Consider the following 25,300-nt stretch of genomic DNA (forward strand, 5'->3'; position numbering starts at 1 on the left):
TTTACCTAAGACTCATGATGCTACTAGGCTGTGACTTCTCTCTTTTTCTTGGTTCCATTTCTCCTGGATTGGCTCAGCTCTCAGGCCCTGCATCCTGGTGGCCTTTGTCCTGGCGTGCTGAGCCAGAGTCTTTCATTGGCTCTGACCCTGTCATTGGCCCACCCCCTCCACAGTCACTGTAGCAAGGGGAGAGCACCTCTGGCTTGCACCTGGACCCCATGCTTCACCCTGAGCCCCATCCGAGGTAGGTGGGTTAGGATGGGGGAGTGGTAGTTCATCAGAGCAAAACTGAGATGTTACAGGGTGTTGGGTGGCAAACCGCCACACTTCCTTCTGTCCATCCCTGACTTCACTTCTGCATGTTGCTGCCTATTTTATTCCTCCTCCTTCGATTCCTTATGGCTCATCTTTCTTTTTGTTCTTTTTCTTTTTTTAAAGATTTTATTTATTTATTTGACAGAGAGAGAGAGACAGCCAGCAAGAGAGGGAACACAAGCAGGGGGAGTGGGAGAGGAGGAAGCAGGCTCCCAGCAGAGCAGGGAGCCCGATGCCAGAGCTCGATCCCAGGATGCTGGGATCATGCCCTGAGCTGAAGGCAGACACTTAACGCCTGAGCCACCCAGGCGCCCCTCTTTTTATTCTCTTAAACTTCTATTTCTCATAGGCTTCTGGAAAAAACAAATGCATTTTAAGGTGTTATTTGAAAAAGAACATTTGGGCCTGATAGCTGAGCAAAAAAGCTTCCCTTCAGTGAAGGCCTTTGTTGAGAAGTGTATGCAAACAGGACAAGCAGAAAAGACAAACTCAAAAGTTAAGCAAAAAGTGAGACTTTGATATGTTTGCCTGTACTCTTATACTTAATCTCACCATTTTGAGTCCTAGTCAGGAAACGGACACTGTTGCCTTAACCTATGGGAGAGATGTGAGGAGCAGTTCTGAATCCTGTCTTTCATGGTTTTCAACTGGCTGTCTAACTTTTTTTTCTATTTTCCTTTGTCAGTGTAGATTTATTTTAATTTACTTGTCATTTTGATGGACAGGAAGTGTGTTTGAATCTGCTGCTTAAATAATGCTGTTTGGGTTTTTTTTATTGCAGTGGCTCTCAGATATATTTCGGTAGAATGATTCTGCAGTTGAGTAAAATGATCTTTTCCAAGTTGGTAGAAGAATGAATCTTTGTAATTTCGAGAACTTTCTCAATATCATTTTACTAAAACTTCGGTACCTGCTACTGCCTGCCTACTTGAAGATAAAATGCATGAGAATAGCAGATGTATAATAGTGAACCGTGTGGTAACTGCTGATCTTGTTAGCTTTGACAGATTGTTTTTTTAATCATGGGTATATGTACTCGTGGTTTGATTTTTATATTGCATACCTATATTCATTGCTTAAAAAATGTTTCTAATGTATATGATGAAATAAAATATCCCAATATTTTATGCTGTTTTGCAAAAAAGTTCTGCGTATTCCAGGTATTGTGCCACCTTAAACATTGGAAAGCACCACTTTCCAGGACAAGTGAATCCCTGAAAGAATTTCTGGGTTGGAGTCATGGGACTGATGGTCCTTACTGATCAGCTGTGTTATGTATTACAAGAACATGCTCTGGACGCGGTGGTTTGGGAGCATTATTGCATCTGTAATCATGAGCACACTTGGAACTGGTTCCCGCTGTTTTGGAAAGTGTACTTAGCAGGAATCAGGAATGTGCTTGCCCGACGCCCCTGAACTCTGACACTGAGGAGACAAGCCTTTTCACCTGGTTGCCAGGGTCTACCCAGGAGGGCCAGTTGGCTTTCCTTGTTTTCTTGCATGCATCCTGCCTCTCCTCCACAATTAACCCATTTATTCATTCATAAGGATGAGGTGGCATCTTCTGTTCTCATTTCCTATTTTCTCTTTTTGTCTTTGGCTTCCTCTGAGCAGCTTCTTAGGTGAAGGCACATTTGAATAAATAATTGACTCACCTTCTTCATTGTCATACAGTATTGACCCTGTGAAGGGCCAGCAGCAAACCAGCGCCATCTTTTCAGCAGTCCTGCATTTGACTTCTACCATACTTGCCCAGCAGAAGGCAAGTGTTAATAGCCAAAGGTTCACCCTCTTTCTGGCAGGTGCCCACCCCCCCGGGGAACTGCCACTCCCATTTCATTGTCGTCATGGAGGTAGACCCAGAACTTAGAGTCCAAATCCAGAGAGGGAACTGGCCTACTCATCTCAACTCCCCCTCAGTGAGGGTGTCTGCACTTGACCACATTCCTATTCGTCAGTTATTGGCCTCCAAGGAGACTCACCTATCCCACAAAAGCGGCATCTTAACTTATTACAGGATCTGAACCTGGCAAGAGCCCTCCATAAGCCCACCCACCACCCCATCTGGTTTCCCTTCTCCCCGGATCCCCTCACATGCTGTAGCCCTTGCCAGCCCAGTCTAAGGCTCCTCACCTCCCCTCTTACACATGCATACACTCACATGTGGATACACAGATGCACACACATGTACAGAGACAGGCAGACATGTAACAGCATGGCAAAAGTCTGATGTTTTGTTTTATGGTCCGCTATCAGTCATTAAGGCCTAGCGAAGATGGTTCCACGCTGACAATACAGATGCCCTTTTACCAAAAGCACCCCCTAGATCTTAATGATTATGATAATGTCTAATAAGCAAAAATTTATAATGTTCATAATATTTTAAAAGATTTTATTTATTTATTTGACAGAGAGAGCACAAGCAGGAGGAGTAGCAGGCAGAAGGGGAGGGAGAAGCAGGTTTCCTGCTGATCAGGGAGCCAGATGTGGGGCTCAATCTCAGGACCCCAGGATCACGACCTGAGCCAAAAGCAGACACCCAACCGACTGAGCCACCCAGGCGCCCCTACGTTCATAATATTTTTAAAAACTTTTCCAAAATGCAGGGTCTGATTGTATTCCATTTTTCAAAGTTGCATGTTAGTAAGACATTCACCCTCTGTGTTCTTCTTTGTAGCAGATATTCAAAGCCAAGTTGCTTTAGGGGACCAGCTCCATAAATCTGTTGTGTGCCTCAGACTGGGGAGCGCAGCCAGGACCTTAATGATGACACCCTGCTGGCGACATGTCAGTGCTGATTTAAAAGAAATCCAGGGAGCAAGAGTAATGTTTCTGGTATTCACCCTTCTAGCAAGGATTTTTATCAACCAGAGTGTTAAGATTGGGATCCATAGCTTACCAAGGAGAAAATAGACTGGAACACTTACGCATTTCACAAAGGATGTCCGCAGCTACAAGTCATGATTCTGGGCTACTAAAAACCCTTTATAGGTTCAGGCTGCTTATCTCTGTTTAAGGGTAGAGAAAACACCCATTACAAATTCTCTCAGGCTGTCCAGTGCCTCATTAAGGAACTTGGGGGACAAAAAGTAGCATGGGAGAGGGAGTAGTTCTGCGAATTAAAGTGGAACAGAATGATGAGGTCTGTTTTGAGGCCAAAGTGGGGGAAAAGGCAAGGGTTTTGCTTGTGAGCCTCTGGTACAATACAGAGGACCTTAACACAGACAAATGGTACCCTACAAAATGTAGCCCATAATTCAAACTGTCAGCTTAATCACACTGTTTCCAGGTAAAGAGAAGGAGCCCTTGTTTCCTGGGTAAAGAGAAGGAGCGTTGTTTGCTGACCCCTGGTCCTCAGCCTGCCGCAGACCGCCCCGCTCTGTTGGCCTTTGTGTCGCTGTCCCCTCCTTGCCTCCTTTTTGGCATTGTGCTCCCTTCAAGTGGCCCCCTGGAAGGGACCACCCAGGGGGCTGCACAATGGGGACCGAGGTAGTCACCAAAACATAGGTTTTGTAAGACAGCCCGTTAAAAGAAAAATACTGTTTAACTATGTATGTGTTTGTCCTTTCTGCAACTGTTTTGTGTGGCAAACAAAACCCCATATACAAACTTCACTGTGGCTGCACATACAGCTCTTCCAGCCATCGGGTGTCAGGCTGGAGATCGTCGTTTCCAGTTTATTTTCCCAGACCACTAATTCTTGATGCAGTTTATATTTACATGTTTGGATTTATGGTCAGGAAATTTGATATCAAAGCAAACAAATTGGACTGGCCTTATGGAACTATTTTATCAATAGTCCTCAGAGTTGGTGGCTTGGCGTTGCTCTTGGATGAAATTTGTCTGTAATACTACTTAACAAAAGCTAGCAGCCCGGAATTCTGTTCTCAATAGCCATTTACACCTCTGTAAAAGGATTAGCTCTGGCCGATTGTTACACTGTTTAAATCTTAATTTGCATCTTTATGGAGGTAGAGCTTCTAGAGACCTCTCTGGTTCTCTGTTGTATTTGTGTACCTATGGGTGGGAGGTCACTGGAGGTTTTCTCTTATTGGTGAAGGTGCTAAATTGCTTCAGGATGACCAGTAATCTACACAAATTGAATTAGCGTCTCAGGTTTTGACTGACAACAGTCGGCTTTGGTTCGGTAGTTATATTTTGTAGCAGTTGTGGTCTGAGTGTTTGGTACATGAATGTGCACTCTGTTAGTTCTGTTTAAACTTAAGAATCCTCAGCGTTCTTAGGAGGATTTTAAACATTCATTATAATCAACAAATGCCCATGGGAATGAAATGTAAAAAAACCAGAACCAGAACTGGATAAAATGATGGTTTTAAAAAGTGATCTTTTCTATCCAGACCCTGTGTTCTTAGCTTAAAGATCAAAGCCTTCTTGTGTTTAGGAGGGAAGGTGGGTCAGACCAGTGAGGAGGAAGAAGCCGAGTTTCCCCCGGCCAGTGTTGCTGTAGGCACTGGAATTGGAAACAAAATCCGGTTGTGTTGCCCCTTTCCCACCTTTCTGGGTATGGGTTATTCCCAAATTACACACTCCTAACCTGTGGACCACCTCTTCAGATGATGCCTTTACTTTGTAGCTCATTTCGGAATGCAGATATCTTTCCCTAAAACTTTGTTCTAGATGTGACCCGCTCGGGTGCTTTGTGATTCTTCAGTACATTAAAAGCACAGTAAATGTATATCATAGAACTTTTTAAAAGTAACATTAGATTATGTAAATGTTGTAAGCCAACTCATTACTATTCATGGTCAGTGATTACCATACTATTCTGAGACTGTTGTTCCCTAGAGAAAATAAAACGTGAAAGTCGAGCCTGTAGTGCTGCAGCTGAAACACTTAAATTCTAAGTCCCGGAAAAGCTAACACCCACAGGAATGGGAGACAGTTACCCAGCAGATTTAAGGAACAGTTGACACTCTGTTGCCCTCATGCAGGGTTTGTTTTTATTTTTGTTGATGTTTTTGTTTTGCCAAAAAGCAATTCTTAGTTTGCGATACCGAAAGAAAAAGCACAGTGCTTTTTCTCTCTTCCTTGTTTTTTAGAAAGAGTGTATATTAATTTGAGTGTTTGCATTAGCCTGGAATGTGGTTGTTTTCTTTCAAATCATCTCCAAAATTCTGTGCAACTAAAAGATGAAAATGAAGCTAGGAAGCAATTACTTTAAATTTGACACCCCCAAAATTTTATGCATTGTATGCTTTAACCATTGCTGGGTAAAATAAAATACACCTCTTTAAAGTTCATTTTGTGTTTGTAGCGATTCCTGGTCAACCAGCAGGTTTGTCCACTTGCTGGACTTCACAGAAAATGAACTGGCCCTGTGTGTTGATACCAGGCCAGTCCACACATTCCCCAGGAAAGAGTGGACCCAGTCCTCATCAGACGCATGTCCCTCCAGTGGGAATTATTTTGGTTGCAATGCAAATGGAAGACACAAAAGAAGTTGAGATCTTGAATTCCAACATAGACGGTGTTTCCATAAGACATAGTCTTTAATCTTTACCTCCAAAGTGTTTGAATTCGTGAATAGAGTTATTTTTAGCAAAGGACTGATGGATATTTTGTCAATTAAAACCAGTTAAAGCTATTAGAAATCCTCAGCACAGACCAACTCATCTTTTAGCCAGAGAAGCTCCTGAGTTTATCTAGAGTAGACCCAAGTGCTGTGCAGACAGTACTCGCGGCCATCTTACTCATCACTTGTTGCCCAGCCCTGGAAGCGCCGGTCTGGTGTAACAACCACTGGTAAAAACATACTGTCAAAATAGGGTCATAAATTTCTCTAATCTGGGTTTAAGTCTTGGCCTGTCACTCAACACACAGTGTTGTTAAGTGTGTCTTCAGTGTCATGCTGAGTGCTATGTGAAACTTAAAATAAGATAAAAATCCACAAGTCCAGTTGCTGTTCCTAACAAGCTTTTGGTTTTGTAGAGCAGACTAAGCAGACAGGACATAACAACAGGACAGTTCCATACAATGAAGGATGCTGTCTATACAGTGAGTGCTAATGGAAGTCAGGGATTAAAAAGAGCCCTGAATGAGCTGGTCAGAGAGGGGTCTAGGTAAGTGTGAGATCAGCTAGTCTAAGGGAGCCAACATTTGGATTGCGCAATTTGGAAAAGGACAGAGGTTATGTGACCAGTCAGGTGTCATGAAGCGCTGGCACACAGGGCTGGAGGCTGGAGGAGATGCAGTGGCAGCAACGTGCATTGTCAGTAGAGGATTTAGAAACAATAACAAAAAACTGTCTGCTTCACCCTTCCTAAGAATGGCAAGGGTAAAGTACTCCTCCCTGGCGGGAGGCTGTTCCCACCACAACACCCCGCACACAGCCTGCCCTGGTACACCAGCATCCCCAAGTGTCTGCTGACTTCCACTAGCGTGCTGGCATTCTAGAGAAGCTACAGCAACATCGAGCCGTGGTCCTTGTTCCGGGTGTACCACCTGGTTCAGGGAGTCAGACTAAAGGCATTCTAAGCTGGAGACCCCACACTTGCAGGAGGGCTCTGTTTGTCTAGCATAGTGTTTAACCTTCTTTTGAATTAATGGCCACATTTGTAAATTTGGGAGCTGTCCTATGAAAATAAACCTTGCGATGGTGGATTTCTGGCTTCCGTTGAACACTAGGTAGATCAGCATCACTGAGAACCACAGTGGGAGCTGTGAGTGACTAGTCTTTTGCTGGAATCATGGTCCCAAGCCTTCCACAGTCCCACCCCACCGTGGGCACTTGCTCCCTCCCCTGCCAGCCCCACTGCTGCTCTCACACTTTTATGCTTTCCCCCTGCCGGCTGGAGCACAAGCTCAGTCTCCTGGCTCGTTTGGGGCCTCAGGTTTCTCCCTTCACAATAGCATTATCAGTAGCATCAGCCCATGGCTGCGAGGCTAACCTCTCAAAAACACTGCTTTCAGGAAACCAGCTATATCTCAGAAATCGGAAAGGTTTATCGCTATTTTCTCACCAGAGTTTTATGTCGAATTTTATTTCCCATTACAGTTGCCCCTTGAACAACAGGTTTGAACTGCACGGGTCCACTTATATGTGGCTTTTTGTCAATAAATACAGTATTGTAAATGTATTTACTCTTCCTTATGATTTTCTTAACGATTTTTTTTCTCTAGCTTTATTGTAAGAATACAATATATAATACATATGCAAAATATGTGTTAACCGACTATGTTATCAGTAAGGCTTCAGGTCAACAGTAGGCTATTAGTAGCTAAGTTTGGGGGCAGTCAAAAGTTATGTATGGGGGCACCTGGATGGCACAGTCGGTTAAGTGTCCGACTCTTGCTTTCGGCTCAGGTTGTGATCTCAGGGTCATGAGATCGAGCCCTGAGTGGTTCTCCATGCTCAGTGTGGAGTCTGCCTGACTCTCCCTCTCTTTCTGCCCCTCCCACTCATGCATTCTCTCTCTCTCTCTCAAATAAGTAAAGCTTTAAAAATAAATAAATAAAAGTTATGTATGGAGTTTTGACTGGGGGTGGAGGGTCGGTGCCCATAACCCCTGTGTTCTTCCGGAGCCACCAACAGCAGCCCCTATGTGGCCACACCTTGCTGGTCTCCACACCCCTCTTACCTGGCATTTCCTGTTTCCTTGCTGGTCCCCACACCCCTCTTACCTGGCATTTCCTGTCACCTTTGCCTGTGCCGCTCCTAAGCGTGAAACGTTATTTCCCCTCTGTCTAAGTGCTGCCTGTCAGAGGGTCCTCCTCACCATTCCTGATTGTGTGCCCACTGATTCCGAGCTCCCCTTTACATCTCTAAAATTGGCTCACCTTTGGTGGGCTTATCTTCCCCTTCTCTTTTTGTTTTTTGTGGGTTTTTTTTTTAATAATAATTTTTTATCATGTTATGTTAGTCACCATACAGTATATCCCTGGTTTTTGATGTAAAGTTCCATGATTCATTACTTGCGTGTAACACCCAGTGCACCATGCAATACGTACCCTCCTTACTACCCATCACCAGCCTATCCCAGTCCCCCACCCCCCGCCCCTCTGAAGCCCTCAGTTTGTTTCCCAGAGTCCATAGTCTCTCATGGTTCATTCCCCTTTCTGTTTAGCCCCCTTCATTCTTCCCTTTCTTCTCCTACCGATCTTCCTAGTTCTTATGTTCCATAAATGAGTGAAACCATATGATAATTGTCTTTTTCTGCTTGACTTATTTCACTTAGCATTATCTCCTCCAGTCCTGTCCATGTTGCTGCAAATGTTGTGAAATAGTTCATTTTGATGGCTGAGTAATATTCCATTGTATATATGGACCACATCTTAATCCAGTCATCTGTTGAAGGACATCTCGGCTCCTTCCACAATTTAGCTATTGTGGACAATGCTGCTATGAACATTGGGGTGCATATGGCCCTTCTCTTCACTACGTCTGTATCTTTGGGGTAAATACCCAGTAGTACAATGGCTGGATCATAGGGTAGCTCAATTTTTAACTTTTTAAGGGACCTCCACACTGTTTTCCAAAATGGCTGTACCAACTTGCATTCCCACCAACAGTGTAAGAGGGATCCCCTTTCTCCACACCCTCTCAACATTTGTTGTTTCCTGCCTTGTCAAATTTTGCCACACTAACTGGGATAAGGTGGTATCTCAATATAGTTTTGATTTGAATTTCCCTGATGGCTAATGATTTTGAACATTTTTTCATGTGTCTGTTAGCCATTTGTAAAAGTGTCTGTTCATATCTTCTGCCCATTTTTTGATTTGATTATTTGTTTCCCGTGTATTGAGTTTGAGAAGTTCTTTGTAGGTCTTGGATGCCAGTCTTTTATCTGTAGTGTCATTTGCAAATATCTTCTCCCATTCTGTGGGCTGCCTCTTAGTTTTTTTTGACTGTTTCCTTGGCTGTGCAGATTTTTATCTTGATGAAGTCCCACAGGTTCATTTTTTCTTTTGTTTCTCTTGCATTTGGAGATATGTCATGAAAAAAGTTGCTGTGGCCGATGTCAAAGAGGTTGCAGCCTATGTTCTCCTCTAGGATTTTGATGGATTCCTGTCTCACATCGAGGTCTTTCATCCATTTGGAGTTTATCTTTGTGTATGGTGTGAGAGAGTGGTCAAGTTTCATTCTTTTGCATGTAGCTGTCCAATTTTCCTAGCACCATTTATTGAAGAGACTGTCTTTTTTCCACTGGATGTTTTTTCCTGCTTTGTCAAATGAGAATCCTAGCTAACAGGATCCAACAGTACAGTAAAAGGATTATCCATCATGACCAAGTAGGATTCATCCCCGGGATACAAGGGTGGTTCAACATTCACAAATCGATCAGTGCGATAGATCATATCAACAAGAAAAGAGTCAAGAACCATATGATCCTCTTAATTGATGCAGAAAAAGCATTTGACAAAATACAGCATCCTTTCCTGATTAAAACACTTCAGAGTGTAGGGATAGAGGGTACCTTCCTCAATTTCATAAAAACCATCTATGAAAAGCCTACAGCGAATATCATTCTCAATGGGGAAAAGCTGAAAGCCTTTCCCTTAAGATGAGCACGACAAGGATGCCCACTCTCGCCACTATTATTCAACATAGTACTAGAAGTCCTTGCAACAGCAATCAGACAACAAAAAGGGATAAAAGGTATCCAAATTGGCAAAGAAGAAGTCAAACACTCTCTCTTCGCAGATGACATGATACTCTATATGGAAAATCCAAAAGACTCCACCCCCAAGCTACTAGAACTTATAGAGCAATTCAGTCATGTGGCGGGATACAAAATCAATGCTCAGAAATCAGTTGCATTTCTATACACGAACAATGAGACTGAAGAAAGAGAAATCAGGGAATCCATTCTATTTACAATAGCACCAAAAATGATACGTTATCTCGGAATTAACTTAACCAGAGACGTAAAGGATCTATATTCTAGAAACTACAAATCACTCTTGAAAGACATTGAAGAAGACACAAAAATGGAAAAATATTCCATGCTCATGGATCAGAAGAATTAACATAGTTAAAATGTCCATGCTACCCAGAGCAATCTACACTTTCAATGCCATCCCGATCAAAATACCAATGACATTTTTCAAAGAACTGGAACAAACAGCCCTTAAATTTGTGTGAAACCAGAAAAGGCCCCGAATCACCAAGGAATTGTTGAAAAGGAAAAACAAAGCTGGGGGCATCACGTTGCCGGATTTCAAGCTATACTACAAAGTTGTGATCACAAAGACAGCATGGTACTGGCACAAAAACAGATACATGGACCAATGGAACAGAATAGAGAACCCAGAAATGGACCCTTGGCTCTTTGGGTATCTTCCCCTTCTTAAGAGCAGGTGTTATTGTGGAAATCGAGTGGTGGCAAGATAAAAGCCTTTCAGGAACAATTAAGACCCAGATTTTGCCCCAAAAAAGTATTTGTAGGTACTGTTAAGTGACACAGGCCAGGAGTCTGGAAGGTTTCTAGCAGCAGAGCTCAGGAGTGAAGGTCCCAACCCAGGGTCTGGTCCATAGGGACTAAGAATTCAAACTCATAGTCTGGACAAGAGGTCAGGACTTGGCAAGGAGCTGGGGCACCGACATTGTGGCCCAGAGCCCAGAATAGGTTCCAGATCCAGGGGATCCATTTTTATTTCCTGCCCAGAGTAAAAACCTGATCAGGGGAGGGAGGGAGACTATGCCTGCAGTTGTCTCTCACCCTCCCGTAGAACAGAGCACATCTCCTTTATCCCTGTGATATCAGGCGCAGGGCTGTCAGATGGATCCAGTAACTTAACCAACTATAGAAGTAATTACAAATTAGTAATACTTTGCTAATTAACATATTGCTTTAAGAGTTGCTTCATTTTCGTTTGGGGATATATATCAAACATTCCCAAGTGTGATCATCTCCTTTAAAGTAGAAATACTGTTTTGTTTTTGATATCCTCTCAAATAGCTTTTTAGAATCATACTTTCCCTAAAATAGACAATTTTTTTTATTTATAATGATTTTTTATTATGTTAGTCACCATACAGTACATCCCCGGTTTCCGATGTAAGGCTCGATGATTCATTAGTTGTGTATAACACCCAGTGCACCATGCAATACGTGCCCTCCTTACTACCCATCACCGGCCTATCCCATCCCCCCTCTCCCCTCTGTGGCCCTCAGTTTGTTTCTCATAGTCCATAGTCTCTCATGTTTCATTCCCCCTTCTGATTACCCCCCCTTTCTTTATCCCTTTCTTCCCCTTCTGATCATCCTAGTTCTTATGTTCCATAGATGAGAGAAATCATATGATAGTTAAAATAGACAATTTTTTAAAGGAAGTTACTAGCCAGTCTCTTTGGAGGCTAATGGTACGATGACAGACCTAACTAAAAACAGTAACCAAATGGTTAGACTCAGCCGGTCCCCCAGTATCCTGGAAGTAGATAATGAAGGCTCAGTCCCTCTTCCCACGCCTTCCTGTTCTTACTAAGAATAAAGAAAATTTTATTGTAGTGGGATCTGAATGAAGAAATAATAGTCATTTTTCCGTGTTCAGAAATAGAGGACATAACCTATACTTCAGCCAGCAGTTTGCAATTTCTTAGCAGTGACAATTTAAGTAAATTTCACATGAGTTGTGGAGCTCTAACTTTGTTATGATTGACAATATAAAATTAGCCTTTTCTGCTGTTAAGATTATCTAGCATTCCTATCAGTCAGGTGCAATGTGGAATGAGATTGCACAGCTGAAGATTGAACAACATTAAAGTCTTCAAAGGGTTAAAAGTTGCTTTCTCTGATGGATTTAAAACTGCCACATACACACAAACAAGTTTTCAAACTGCCCCATTTTACATTTTTGTCGAGAGACAGTCTAGTTGCTGCATTTTTATGTCTAGATTATATTACAGATATATTTCAATAAACCACGAAGAACCACCATAGATTCTAGAAGCGGGCCTTCTGTGCTTAAATAAACATCTCATGCAGCACCTGTTTTATTTTATAGGCTCTATAATCTTCTGAAAGAAGACCTTGAAGCCTGCGGAGCAGTTGTCCTTCACCAGCTTCCAAGACCCTTACCTGGGGGTGGCCGCGATGGAAAGCAAGTCAGGTATTAATTGCTGCTGGAGTGCAATGGCTATTCTTGCTCCAAGACACTTCCAAATATGAAGGGTCACAGAGTTGCAGACCCCTAGCTCACATGGTCACCACTGGGGTAGATGCTTGTAGTTATCAATTTAACTTTTTTACATACTGTAAGTCACAACACATTTACTTCTTTGTAAATGTATTTGTTTCTAAGTGTTAATTGGATATATCCACTCAGTCCCTGCTCATAGCAGTGTTTTAAGGGCTTACTTGGGGGGAGGGAGCACAGGTAGCCTTTGTCTGGCATATTAGCATACCTTGAAAACAACCCAGGATATGATCCAGTATAACCACCACCTAGAGGGATGCATTTCTTAATGTCCAAGGTCATGCTAGTTACACAGGTCTCCAATCTGTAGGTGTGGTCGCTGGAGCAGCATCAACAAGACCTGGGAGCTTGTTAGAAACACGTGTTCTGGGGCACCTGGGTGGCTAAGTTGGTTAAGCGTCTGCCTTTTGCTTAGGTCATGATCCCAGGGTCCTTTGACCGAGCCCTACATCAGGCTCTCTGCTCAGTGGGGAGCCTGCTTCTCCCTCTCCCTCTGCCTGCCGCTCTGCCTACTTGTGTGCACTTTCTCTCTCTCTCTCTGTCAAATAAATAAATAAAATCTTCTAAAAAAATTTTTAAAAAGAAAGAAACACGTGTTCTCAGGCCCCACCATGGACCGCCTGAATCAGGAACCTGGAGATGGGGTTTGCCATCTGGATTTCAGTAAACCCTTAACGGGAACTCTGCTTCTTCAAGTTTGAGAGCCACCATTCCAAAGATACACCTTAAATGGCCATAAATCTGGGAATGAGAGTAAGAGAGAGGGAGTTAATTATTTGCAGAGTGGTTGGCACATATGAACCATATATAGCACTTGTACATTTTTCCTAAGTCAATCAGAAATCCATTCCATACCTTCTACCCACCTTTTAGTCAATCTGGGTTTCTGTTCCTGGCCTCAGAAGTTTTGTGACATTGGGCTACTTTCTGAGTTCATAGAATTACAAATGTGTAATGTGTGTAATGGTTTGTCCAGTACTGTCATCTGGTAGGTGCCTAATTCGTATGGCATAAATATTGCCAGTGTTCTAACTTTGATTTGTATTTTGGGGATTGACTATATATACTCTTATAAAAATATGTCCTACAATTTACTAGCAGAGAACAGATTATTATTCAAGCCTGGTCAGCAGATGGGTGTCTGTGAAAGCCCATCTGCAAGGACCTTGTGTGGCTGAGAGCAGGAGAGGGGCTCTTGGGGTCTGGTTATCTTACCTCCAACATAATTTTCTCTACCTTTAATGCACTGTGTACACTGTTTTCAGTTCACTACTTTCTTTAGAGTAGAATTCAGCCTAAGTCTAGTGTGTATTGGATCCCATCAAGGCATGAGAAGTCAGGATAATAGTCTCTAAAAGGGCCTTATCACAAAAAAACTTGGCCAATCGAATGGTTCCATTTCACATACCATGATGAACTTCACAAGTTCTAAGTGTGTTTACCCTCTGCATCTCCACTAGTGATCCCCAAACTATGGGAAATGTTGGAAATGACCTTCCTAACCAGTAGCTTTTCAACCTAAAGCAGTAAAGGCAAGAAAATCCTCTTCCGTGTATGTATCATGTGAAATAAAAAACAGCAGTCTTAAAATACTCCTTTACAAGGTGGTGGAAGAAGCTGCCTGGGAGGAGTCTTTCTGCACTCTATAGGTCGTTAGGTGCTTATGTGTCATGAGGCTCTTTGACCCGGCCCCTGTTTCTTTTTCACTGCCTTTTGTATCTGTTGGTATACTATTCAGCATAAACCACAGTTGTGGCATGTGGCATAGGAAGCATGTATGCATTTATAATTCTCTGTGCAAACTGACTTGTTAGACTAAATGATTCATTGTTTGACTCCCTTAACCTAGGCTGCCAAACCGTGATTGTGGGTGAGAAGATATAATATCTGCATCTACTAGACTAACGTTTGTTATAGTTTCTCAACGCGCATGATAGAGCATTGATTTCCATTATGAAAGGTTGCATTTTACATGACTAGTGATCTACAGTTGTTTATAAATCAGCCTTCCCTAAGAAATGATCCTTCTTTATGACCAACACAAATTTTAAAATTAATATCTGGAGGTTTCAAGACTGTTTGGTTACCACAAACATTTTTTAAAGCCAGATAAAGAAGTCAGGAATGGTTACTAATGTCAGTGTTATGTTCTGTTACAATTAGAATTGTCCCATGTACTGTGACTGGGGATAGTGTGTAATACGCACTTATTGTCACCGTGTCATTTTCTAGCCTTGGAAAAGTGCCAAGTGTTTATAGGACCTGATAGAGACAAGTAGTCGGGTCTTTAAATACATGTTCTTTCTAACTGGTTTAACCATGGCATCTGGCTCCCCCTGCCCTCCTTGTTCTATCCACCCCCTACACCCCTCAATACCCAGTAGTTATTGCTGGGTACTCCCCTAAGTGAAATATTCCTGCCTTCTTGGTGATCTCCCCTGGACCAAACTAGTCAATTTGATAAACCATTCCAGAAACAGATTTGGAGAGAATGATCTGTTTTGTTCCTCGATTGCTAATAATTCTGATGTCATAGAAGTCTAAGCCAGGCAGAGTGGGAAGCCTCCAGCAAGTTATAAACTCCTTAAAGCCCATTGAATAGAGCCGTGTTTGGTGTGGCCAAAGTCCTGCTTGTGCCCCTGACCAAACCATGGCAGTTGACATCTGTCTCTTTAATCTCATCTGTAGAATAGGACACGTGCCCCATAGCATACTCTAAAAGATAATGTGAAGACTTCCAAATTCCTGCTCATAAAATGAAGCATCTTAAAAAGAAAAAGACCATTACTATCATCATTATTGATTTTTGTTATATCAAGGATTAAGTGTTCAAAGACCTTCATTTGAAAAAAAGGCTTTTTATTAGGTAAAGGACCAAATCACTATTTTAAACAATTATGAACTACTAAAATACAATTCATGTCATTTGGGGTACTTGATAAAAAATTTTGTTCATCATTGCCTTTGGGAAAACATATTTTAAGATAAAAATGATTACTTAATAAGTAGTTTTGTCTTATATGATGAGCTAGCAGGAGACTATCATTTTTTTCCAGGTACAACTAATTAATTGTCTCCCTTAGTGGCTACTCTCAAATACAGTTTCCCAATTTTGCTCTCAAACTCAGGCTGAAAAATCGAGTCACTTTATAATTGTTTGGATTATAGTATGTAAAAACCTCTTTATTTTATTCTGCCTGTATTCAGAATAAAAATCAAGATGTTTGTTAATTTGTCTGCATTTAAAACTTTGATCAAATTACCAATCTTGTAAATCGGTTGTGGTTGGGAAGCACTGGTACATTTGTGTTAGTTGCGGTTTTCTGACTGGAAGCCATTCCAAATATATGAAATTAATTGTAAATTCGGGTCTCTTCTTTTGTTATGTTTTTAACTAGACGCATTTATCATTTAATTGACACCAAACTTTGTTTTCTCTCTGTGGTACCGATGTTACAGATCTTCCAGTGAAAGTGAACATAAGAGAAAAAAGGCCTTTGTACCACTTTGCAAATTTTCTAATTTTCTGTATTTATGTAGAACCATGGGCAACACTTCATGCAAAGACAGCTGTGGCTCTTGCGCTCCTTGCCCAATTGATCCTGAAATAAATCCGCAGAAAAGCCTGTTTTTGTGCTTTAAGTGTTGGCTTAGCTGTTCCCAGGTCACAGATTCTAGATAACTCCTTCAGTAGTTCATTTGCTATTTGGCCCCGTGCAGGTTGATTAATGGTTTTGTCCTTTTGTGAAGTTTGTACAGTGATTGTGGGAAACCTTAGCTAGTTCTTCATCCCAGGACCCGAAGGATGGTTATAGTTGGTGGCGATATTAGTAGCCAGAGTCTTGCCTTGGCTTTGCCTCTGCAGAAATCATGTGTATCAATCACCTGAGAGACAGGTCTGTGATCATTCAATCCATCCCAACTAATTTAATTAATGTAATTCATCCTAATTCAACTTGTTTTCAAGTTTAATTCAACCTAACTAAACATGCTTTCAGACCAGAAACACAATTGATTTACTCATTATGAGAAATACAACAGCTGAATAGACTAGAATTTGCTCATGTCCTATGAGTGCATTTTCCCAGTAGGGAAATCTATTGTGAAACCAAATGCAGATGGATGTTCCTTCATTTATATAGAATCAGAACAAAGGAATTGTATGGCATTATAACTTCAATGAAGTCTGGAAGAAACCAAGAAATTCAAGTTTCTGAAGGGGCTTTCTGCCAAACCAGCCAGAAACTTTGGAATCATTCTGGGAAGTTTTTAAAGTTCAAGGATCCCCATGACACATCCTACTTTATGCAAGTCATGGTTAAGTCAAGCAAAGATTATAACAATCAAGATGCATTAAAGAAGGTTCTGAATTGCACAGAGACTTACTTTTTTCCCCAAATATTTTATAATAAAAATTTCCAAACATACAGAAAAATAAAGGGAACTGTATAGTAAGCATCCTTATATCCACCACTCAGATCTACCATTGACATGCTATTACACAACCATATCTGTCTTTCTGTCCTTTCATCTATCTCTCAATCTCAATCTCTTATTTTTATGCACTTACAAGTAATTACAGACATTAGTACACTGAGTTTTTTTAACTTTTTACTTTGAAATTTTAAAACATTCACAAAAGCAAATATAACAACATAATGAAATCCCATGTATTTATAACCACGGTCCACCAGTTGTCAACATTTTTTTAGTCTTGTGTTATCTCTTTTCCTCCCCTACCCTTTTTTCTTGAGTCATTTAAAACAGACAACAGATTTCATTTACAAATACAAATGCTTATCTCTCTAACAGATAAGCATTTAATACATTACTGTTTAACAAGATTCCTTATCTAATACCTATTCTTGCTAGTTGGCCTTGATTGTCTCAAAGTCTTTTTACATTTGATTTGTTTGAAAAAGGATCCAAATGATGTTACCCATAAACCGGTGGTCCAATCCAGATACAAGATTATATTCCAGACTAGTTACTGTGGCAAGACAACATCATAGGTGGCACTAGTCCTTCTGTTACATGTCCGCAGGCAGCGCGGGATGGCTGGTTGTCCCACTGTTAGTGGTGCTAAGACTGATCCGTGGGTTCGACTGTTGGCACACTGATGCCTTCAGTATGACATTTACCACAATGCAATTTTCACAAAATTATCATTTCTTCAATGCATTCAATAATTTGGACTTAGAGAATGGTGACTCATTCATTCATTTTTTGTGTGTTTATTAGTTGGGAGAACTTTGCTCATCAACTTCTTGGTAATCCTGAAATGCATTTTTTTGACCACCAAGGTGGGATAAATGATTCTGTCCCTTTACTTAACAATTTTCAGAATGAGTTGTTGCCCTAGCAGCCTCCAAAGGTTTGTTGGTTTGTTGGTTTATATTATTAATAATTGTGGTAAAACACACACAGCAAAAGTTACCATCTTAACCATTTTTTAAAAGATTTTATTTATTTGAGAGCAAGAGAGAGAAAGAGAGAGAGTGAGCATGAGTGGGGGGAGGGGCAGAGGCAGACGCTTAACTGACTGAGCCACCCAGACGCCCCCATTCTTAACCATTTTCAAGTGTTCAGTAGCATTGAGGACATTCAACATGAATGTTGGACACCAGATCCCCAGAACTTTTTCATCTTACAAAACTGAAACTACACCCATTAATCAACACTCCATTTCTCCCTCCCTCCAAGGCCCTGGCAAGCACCCTTCTGCTCTCTGCTTCTATGAATTTGACCATTTTAGGTACCTTATGTAAATCGAATCATCCAGTATTTGTCTTTTTGTGACTAGCTTATTTAACTTAGCATAATGTCCTTAAGATTTATGCATGTTGTAGCATGTGGCAAGACTTGCTTCCTTTTAAAGGCTGAATTCAAGGGTTTTTATTCTTTTAAAAGCTTCCTTACATTTTTTGTTCTTTATTTTTTAAATGAACTCATGATTTTCATGTATCTGCTATGTGTCAGTCCATTGCAGTCATTATTCTTCCTGGTGTTCAAATTGTCTCATCTTGGGCCAGTGGAATCCCCTTCATGGTAGCCTCTGAGGCCTTTAGACATGACTCAGTAGTCTCTGAGAGCTTCCTCTGTGATGCCAAGGTGTTCCAGGTTCATCTGTCCATTTCCTACCCCAGAGGTGTACAATATGCCATAGTTTGGGCATATAACTTAGGCTCATGTTTTAACTCTTTCCTAATATTATCTTAATGCTTTTTAATTACAAGTAGACCATAGTAAGAGTATAACAAGGATAAAGTGTTGTTGAGAATAAAATGTGATCAGTTTCTTTTATTAACCACACGTAAGAGGAATCTGACCATCTATGCCGAGATTTGAAACCATGGCTACATATTAGAACCACTCTGTGAGCCTTAAAAAAATCCTAACGGTCAGGCCACACCCCAGTCCAGTTTTACTAGCTCCTTTAGGGGTAGCACCAGGCACCTAGATTTTGCAAAGCTCTCCAGGTGGTTCCAGTAGGCAATCAAAGTTGAGAGTGCTTATTTAGCAGTGACCTCATAACCAAAATAAGTGGGGGGAAAAAAAAAAGATACCTAGATGCTGGAAATTACCTTACTCCCGAATATACTAGGTTCCAGACTCTTCTGGATAAACTGTCCTTTGCTAACTTGATTGTGGCACCTCTAAAAATGAAGGAAACTCCTAGGTAACACAGTACTGCCAATCTTTAATGTGTCTCCCCTTTCTGTTTTGTAGATCTGAACAAGCACCAGCAGCAGCCTTATTGAGGGCAGAATTGGATCAGCATGTTGCCACCTTGCAAGAACATGATAATTCTATCAGAGAAGAGATAGCTAAGCCATCTGAAGTTTTCCCAGTCAGAAACATGAACCAGACGATAAGGGTCAGTAATATTTATTTTTAAAAAAATAAATTTCAAGTTTATGCAAATGATTATTTGAGGAAATAGTCACATTCTTGACAATGGTTAAATTGTTTCAAAAAAATGTTACATAATAAGTGAGGTTTTGTGGTTGGTTTGTTTGCACTTCAGGCCTTTTGCACAGAGTTTTGTGTAGGAATCTCAACTCCCTCCATACAGTTAATTCAGATCCTAGAGGTAACCTAATTAAACATAACAACCACAACATTTTTCAAGGAACTTAGAAGCATCTTGTAGCATTCTGGTTTTCTTTCTCTACTCCATACTTTAAAAATACTGAACAGTCATAAATGTTAATTCAGTCAATACGTATTGACCCACCTCTGTACACAGGCACTAACACAGATCCATTGGAGAGAGACAAATAAATGAAAACTTGGCATCTCCTTCTGGGGAATGGCATAGTGGGATGTGTACAATAAGGAAATAGCAAAGGATATGGGCCTTCAGAAAAAGGAGCCAAGCCATGCGGAGATCCAGTGAGGGCAGACTTTACAGTGGAGGGAGTAGAGAGGTATGAGGTGACCCTTAAAAGAGACACAGAATTTTAACGGGCTAAGAGTGCAGGGGGTGCATCAGGCAGGCGATGGTGGGGGCAACAGGGAAGGGCTGTTGGGAGCCAAAGAACAGACCCAGGAAGTAGAGCCAAGCTCTGGTCGTCCTGGCTGGAGGGCGGGCTCCAGGTTGGGGATGGTGGATAAGAAGGTCTAGGGTGGTCACCGGCCCTGTGCGCAGCATCCATCCAGCCCAAGTAGGGAGTTTGTGTTTGGTTTAGCAGACCTGGAAAGCCCTGAGAGCTTTTTAAGCAAGGAGGCACCCGAGGGGGAGTGTGAAGATACTGAACAAATGGAGCTGATCCCCAAGGAGAGCAAGGGAGGACCCAGGAGCCTAGGTCTAGAGTGTGCCCAGTGTAGTCTTTGTGATTCTCTAGAAGGCCATCTATTCATAGAGATGGCGCTTCTTCTAAGTTTAATGTCTTGTCACTGTGTCTTGTTTCAAAGTGTGTTTTCTCATCTTTATCTGTAATGTAGGGTTTTCTGGCTTTGATCCTTTTTAAGTTTGTATTTGTATCCTGTTCAAAGTTCAAGGATTTGACATGTGCTCCCCTTGGAGGCAAGCCTTGCCACCTCAGCACTGAAGTCACACGCCTGTGTCACTGTGTGGTCCAGAGTCTCTGCCATCGCTCCCTTTGCCAGGCCTTTCAGAGCACCTTCAGTCCTTCCTGAGCCCCTCTTCCTTGCCTCTTTAATTAAAAGAGAAGAGTAAGATTTTTTTAAGGATTTCAGACATACACACATAGAATGATGTAATGAACCTTACAGTCCCATGCCTGCCCAAGTTCATGTGTGTTGTTACCATTGCATCAGATTTGTTTCAAACCTCACCTTCCGCTTCCTTCTCCCCCCCAGCCCTGCCATCACCCGACCTCTCCTCTCCCTCCTTTACTTGCTTCCTTCTGAAGTCAGCTACTGCAGTTATAGATGCAGCCCCCATGTGCCTCTCATGGATCCCGCTTCCCTTTTCACAGATAACCTTGGATGTATCCTTCCCACACACATTTGCATTTTACTGCATTTTGTGTGATTCAGTAAATAAAGAACGATATTCTCTAGGAAAGACAGAACCCGTGTTTCTTAGGTCCTTTGCATATCTGTTGATAAATGTAGTTCTTAAGAAGGATTCTGTTCTCAGGTTTTGTTGCCCATTTTATTCAGTACTATTTTATAACAACATTGTTTCCCATTCTTTGCATTCACTGCAAGTACTTGCCATCTCAGCCACATCAAGGGTGAAAAAAGTGTTGGTCTACTGCTCTTTGCTATCTAATCATCTCGTTATTTAAGTTGTTTATAGTTGAACACTTATTCCAAGTTCCAGACTACCAACTCACTCATAATTTTTCAAATAATAACTCCAGTATTAATGGGAAGGGGACTGCCTGATTAAGAACTTAGGAATCACATGATATTCTGCCTCCCCTAGTAGATTTTTTATTCCTTTTTAAATCATGATCTCATCTTAGTGACAATCATAAAAGTTACCAACAAATTAATGATGAAGTCTGTCCTTAAAAGTAGAAGTAAGCGGGGAGTTTCTGTTAGTTTGGGGCTGAAGAAATGCACGTTCCTAAAGAACCATGTTACCAAAATGACATGAGCGAGACAAGCCTCGTGAACTTTACAACAAAATGCTTTTGTGGGTTCTAGGACTGCTTTGGTTTACACAATTATCCTGTCCAGTGAGCAAAATGAAGTGTCTTTGAGTTGTTTCTCTGCATTGAAACAATATACACATTGAGTAAATAGTATGGGTTAAATATTTCTCCATAGATAAAAATCATAAAACTAAGAGATTTTCAAAATTTAAGAAAGCTCTACTAGAAATTACTTGGTGAGGAATCTAATGAAGCTCAGAAATATTTACTTTGATCTCTTGGGTAAATGGCTAATTAAACAGCCACATGTAAATGATGTTTACCTGTGGGTCCCTTTGCTGTCAGCTGGAGTCAATCCATCTCTTGAGTAAATACATCATTAAAGCCTCCGAAACTCGGATTATGTCCCCTTGAGACCAGATAAGATCCACAGCACCTGCATAACCTATTAGGTAATTACATAATTGAGCTGCATGCTTTTAAATCAGAAAAATTTGTAATTACTTTATGTGGGAAAAAAAAATGAGTTGGGTGCTTCATTAAAACACAAAGTGCCTTAATACTCCTTTTCTCCCACGTGTTGTCTCTGTCTGCCCTGGAGAACTTCTGCAGGCAAAGCAGAGTGGCTTGCTGGTCCACAGAGTGATGGTGACCACAGAGTAGGTCAGTCTTTCCCCCACCACACATGTGAGTGGAGAACTTCTGCAGGCAAAGCAGAGTGGCTTGCTGGTCCACAGAGTGATGGTGACCACAGAGTAGGTCAGTCTTTCCCCCACCACACATGTGAGTGGAGAACTTCTGCAGGCAAAGCAGAGTGGCTTGCTGGTCCCCCACCACACATGTGCCTGGAGAACTTCTGCAGGCAAAGCAGAGTGGCTTGCTGGTCCACAGAGTGATGGTGACCACAGAGTAGGTCAGTCTTTCCCCCACCACACATGTGAGTGGAGAACTTCTGCAGGCAAAGCAGAGTGGCTTGCTGGTCCACAGAGTGATGGTGACCACAGAGTAGGTCAGTCTTTCCCCCACCACACATGTGAGTGGAGAACTTCTGCAGGCAAAGCAGAGTGGCTTGCTGGTCCCCCACCACACATGTGCCTGGAGAACTTCTGCAGGCAAAGCAGAGTGGCTTGCTGGTCCACAGAGTGATGGTGACCACAGAGTAGGTCAGTCTTTCCCCCACCACACATGTGAGAGACATGTGACTGGTCGCAGAAATCCCTCCTCCTCTCTCTAAATGATGGACTGGTTTTTTTTAATCTTATCTTTTGAATACTCGTTTGGTGGCTCATATGAATACTTTCCCGTTTCTTTTAATTGTGACATAGCTAAAAACCCCTTTCCCTCTTCCTTTCCCTTCCACTCCTATAACTTAGATATAACTTAAGAGCATTTTTGCTTTAAGCTGTGAAAATTTACTTCCGGTATGCGAGAGGAAGGTTCTTGAGGAAGGTCAGTTAAATCTGTGTATTAGGAGAAAATTTCACCTGCTGTCTATAGCCATAATTCTCTTGCTTTTTTGTATCTGCATTAATAACACTGATTTACGTATAGAAGAGAATTTAATTTTACTAAATGCTTTCACGTTCACTCTCTGTTTATCTGCCCATCACAGAAATCAGACTTTTTTTTACCGGTAGCATATGTTAAAAAAAAAAAAAAAAAAAGGGAAAAAACTCTCCAAATTTGGAATATTAAGGTAAACAAAAAGAATAAAAGAAAATTGTCCATTGGCATTGCAGTGTGTGGTTTTTACTATTTAATATATTGACGAACATGGGCTGTACTATTGGTGTACAAAACCGCTTTTTTTCCCCACTTATTGCAAGTGGACTTTCCATCATATCAACCCATGTTCTACATCATTTCAGATGGCTGTACAGAGACCCCCGCATGGATATGCCAGTCTCTTTAACCATGCTCCTGTTGTTGAAGTTTGTTTTTAATTGTTCCTCTAGTTAAAAAAATTTTTTTCAAACAACAGCTAAGCAATTCAATTTTTACAGCTGTGCACCCTATTTCCTTAGGATGAATTTCTAGAGGTAGAATTGTCAGGTCGGAAAGTATGTACCTCTCTAACGCTGTAGCTCTACACCAGTAAGTCTCACTCTGGAAGGGTCATCAGTTACGAGGAATGAATGAAAATATAATTTCCCTGAGCTTTTTATGAAACTAGATACTGTTGACTTTTTTTTTTTTTTGAGCACCAAGAATGAGAAGTACAAATGACATCCAATTTTTTTGTTCATTTGACCTTTATATTACAATTGAGGTCAAATTTTCCCCTTCCGATTTGTTAGCCATTTGTATTTTTTCTTTAATAATTTGCAGGTTCATGTTCTTTGCTCATTTTTCTATTAGGTTAGTAATTTTTTTTCTCATTGACTTGTAAGAACTTTTTTTGCCTATAAATTGGTACAATTTGTTGCAATATTTTGAGCATTCGATTTTCTCCTTTCATTTCTTTTAACAGTGTTTTGGACATGATGTCTTTTCCAGTAATATGTTTATCTATCTATGCATGTGAATATCACAATTGATCGTTTCTGGATATAAATTAAGAGATGACTCGGGGGGGGCACCTGGGTGGGTCAGTCGTTAAGCGTCTGCCTTCGGCTCAGGCCGTGATCCCAGAGTCCTGGGATCGAGACCCACATCGGGCTCCACTGGGAGCCTGCTTCTTCCTCTCCCACTCCCCCTGCTTGTGTTCCCTCTCTCGCTGGCTGTATCTCTCTCTGTCGAATAAATAAATAAAATCTTAAAAAAAAAAAAAAAAGATGACTCTTGGGGTTCTAGACCTAGCAGGATCCTATTTAAACTGAACTTTGAGAAAAATTCTAGTAGATTGAACCAAAACTCTAGGTGTCCTGCTGAATATAATTCATGGGATGGTTTCTCTTTCGTAAGATCTGAAATGTGGAGATATCACCATCAGTCATTCTGCAAACAGTGTGTGCCTTGGCATTGAATTTCCCTTTCTTCTGGCTCTGGGGAAGGCAGAAAAGTTGAGAGACTAGTTTGTTGGTATTGACTTAAGCATCAGACTGCTGAGAACAGTGAGAAAGTCTCCATCCCCCTCCTGGGCTCAAAATGTGTGAAATCAAAGAGAGCCTTTATTAGCTAACGGATAAGTTGAAATCCAAGCATAGTCCATTCATAAGCACCATCAGGAGGCCAGTAGGAAAAGTTGTTGTCTGGTGGCATTTTTCACATAGAGAGCTCCAGTTTGCAAAGCCCATTCAGTCCCAGCGTGAGCTGTGTAAAGCAGCTTGTTCACTCTTCTCTGGGCTTTTGTTCCTGTGCAGGTATGGGTTAGTGTTGTAGCCTCAGGCTGCAAGCTCCTTCAAGTTGGGGGCTTCCTTAAAAATACGCCTTTCTAAAAGGTCTGCAAACAATACAGCTTGAGAATGTATTACAGATGTTTCTCCGGACTCTACTGAAGTTGTTTTTGACTCAAAACTTACTGATGATTCCTTTGTCTGAGGCTGACGTTTCTTTCTGTCCTGCTTATCATTATTCCCTGCTTGTAAGGGCCTTATATTGTGGATTCCTTTACTGATGACCCACTGGGCACATCTGCTACTCTCTGTTGGCTCCATGGTTCAATAAAGCCAAGCCAGCCATTCTCATGTAATAATTTCACCTTCTACCAAAGTCCTTACAGATAGAAAAACTCATCTTTGAGGAATTATCTATAGAACTATCTTAGAAGATGAGTCCTTTTATAAATGTCCCTATCAAAAAAGTAAGAGAAATCCTAG

At 41.3% G+C, this 25,300-nt stretch overlaps 1 protein-coding gene across 3 annotated transcripts in view; it reads left to right on the forward strand.

Annotated features, from left to right (window-relative positions):
• The window catches only part of KIZ (kizuna centrosomal protein), a 134,130-nt gene that overhangs the window by 74,461 nt on the left and 34,369 nt on the right, over positions 1-25,300 (forward strand). For all 3 annotated transcript variants that reach the window (XM_087853777.1, XM_045776813.2, XM_087853776.1), the window contains 2 exons: positions 12,280-12,384; positions 19,201-19,348. In XM_087853777.1, coding sequence (XP_087709903.1) covers positions 12,280-12,384; positions 19,201-19,348 — 253 coding nt within the window. The remainder of the gene's footprint in view (positions 1-12,279; positions 12,385-19,200; positions 19,349-25,300) is intronic.

Source organism: Ursus americanus, chromosome 22, assembly GCF_024610735.1.
Source record: "Ursus americanus isolate L20-20 chromosome 22, mUrsAme1.1.p, whole genome shotgun sequence".
Lineage (NCBI taxonomy): Eukaryota > Metazoa > Chordata > Mammalia > Carnivora > Ursidae > Ursus > Ursus americanus.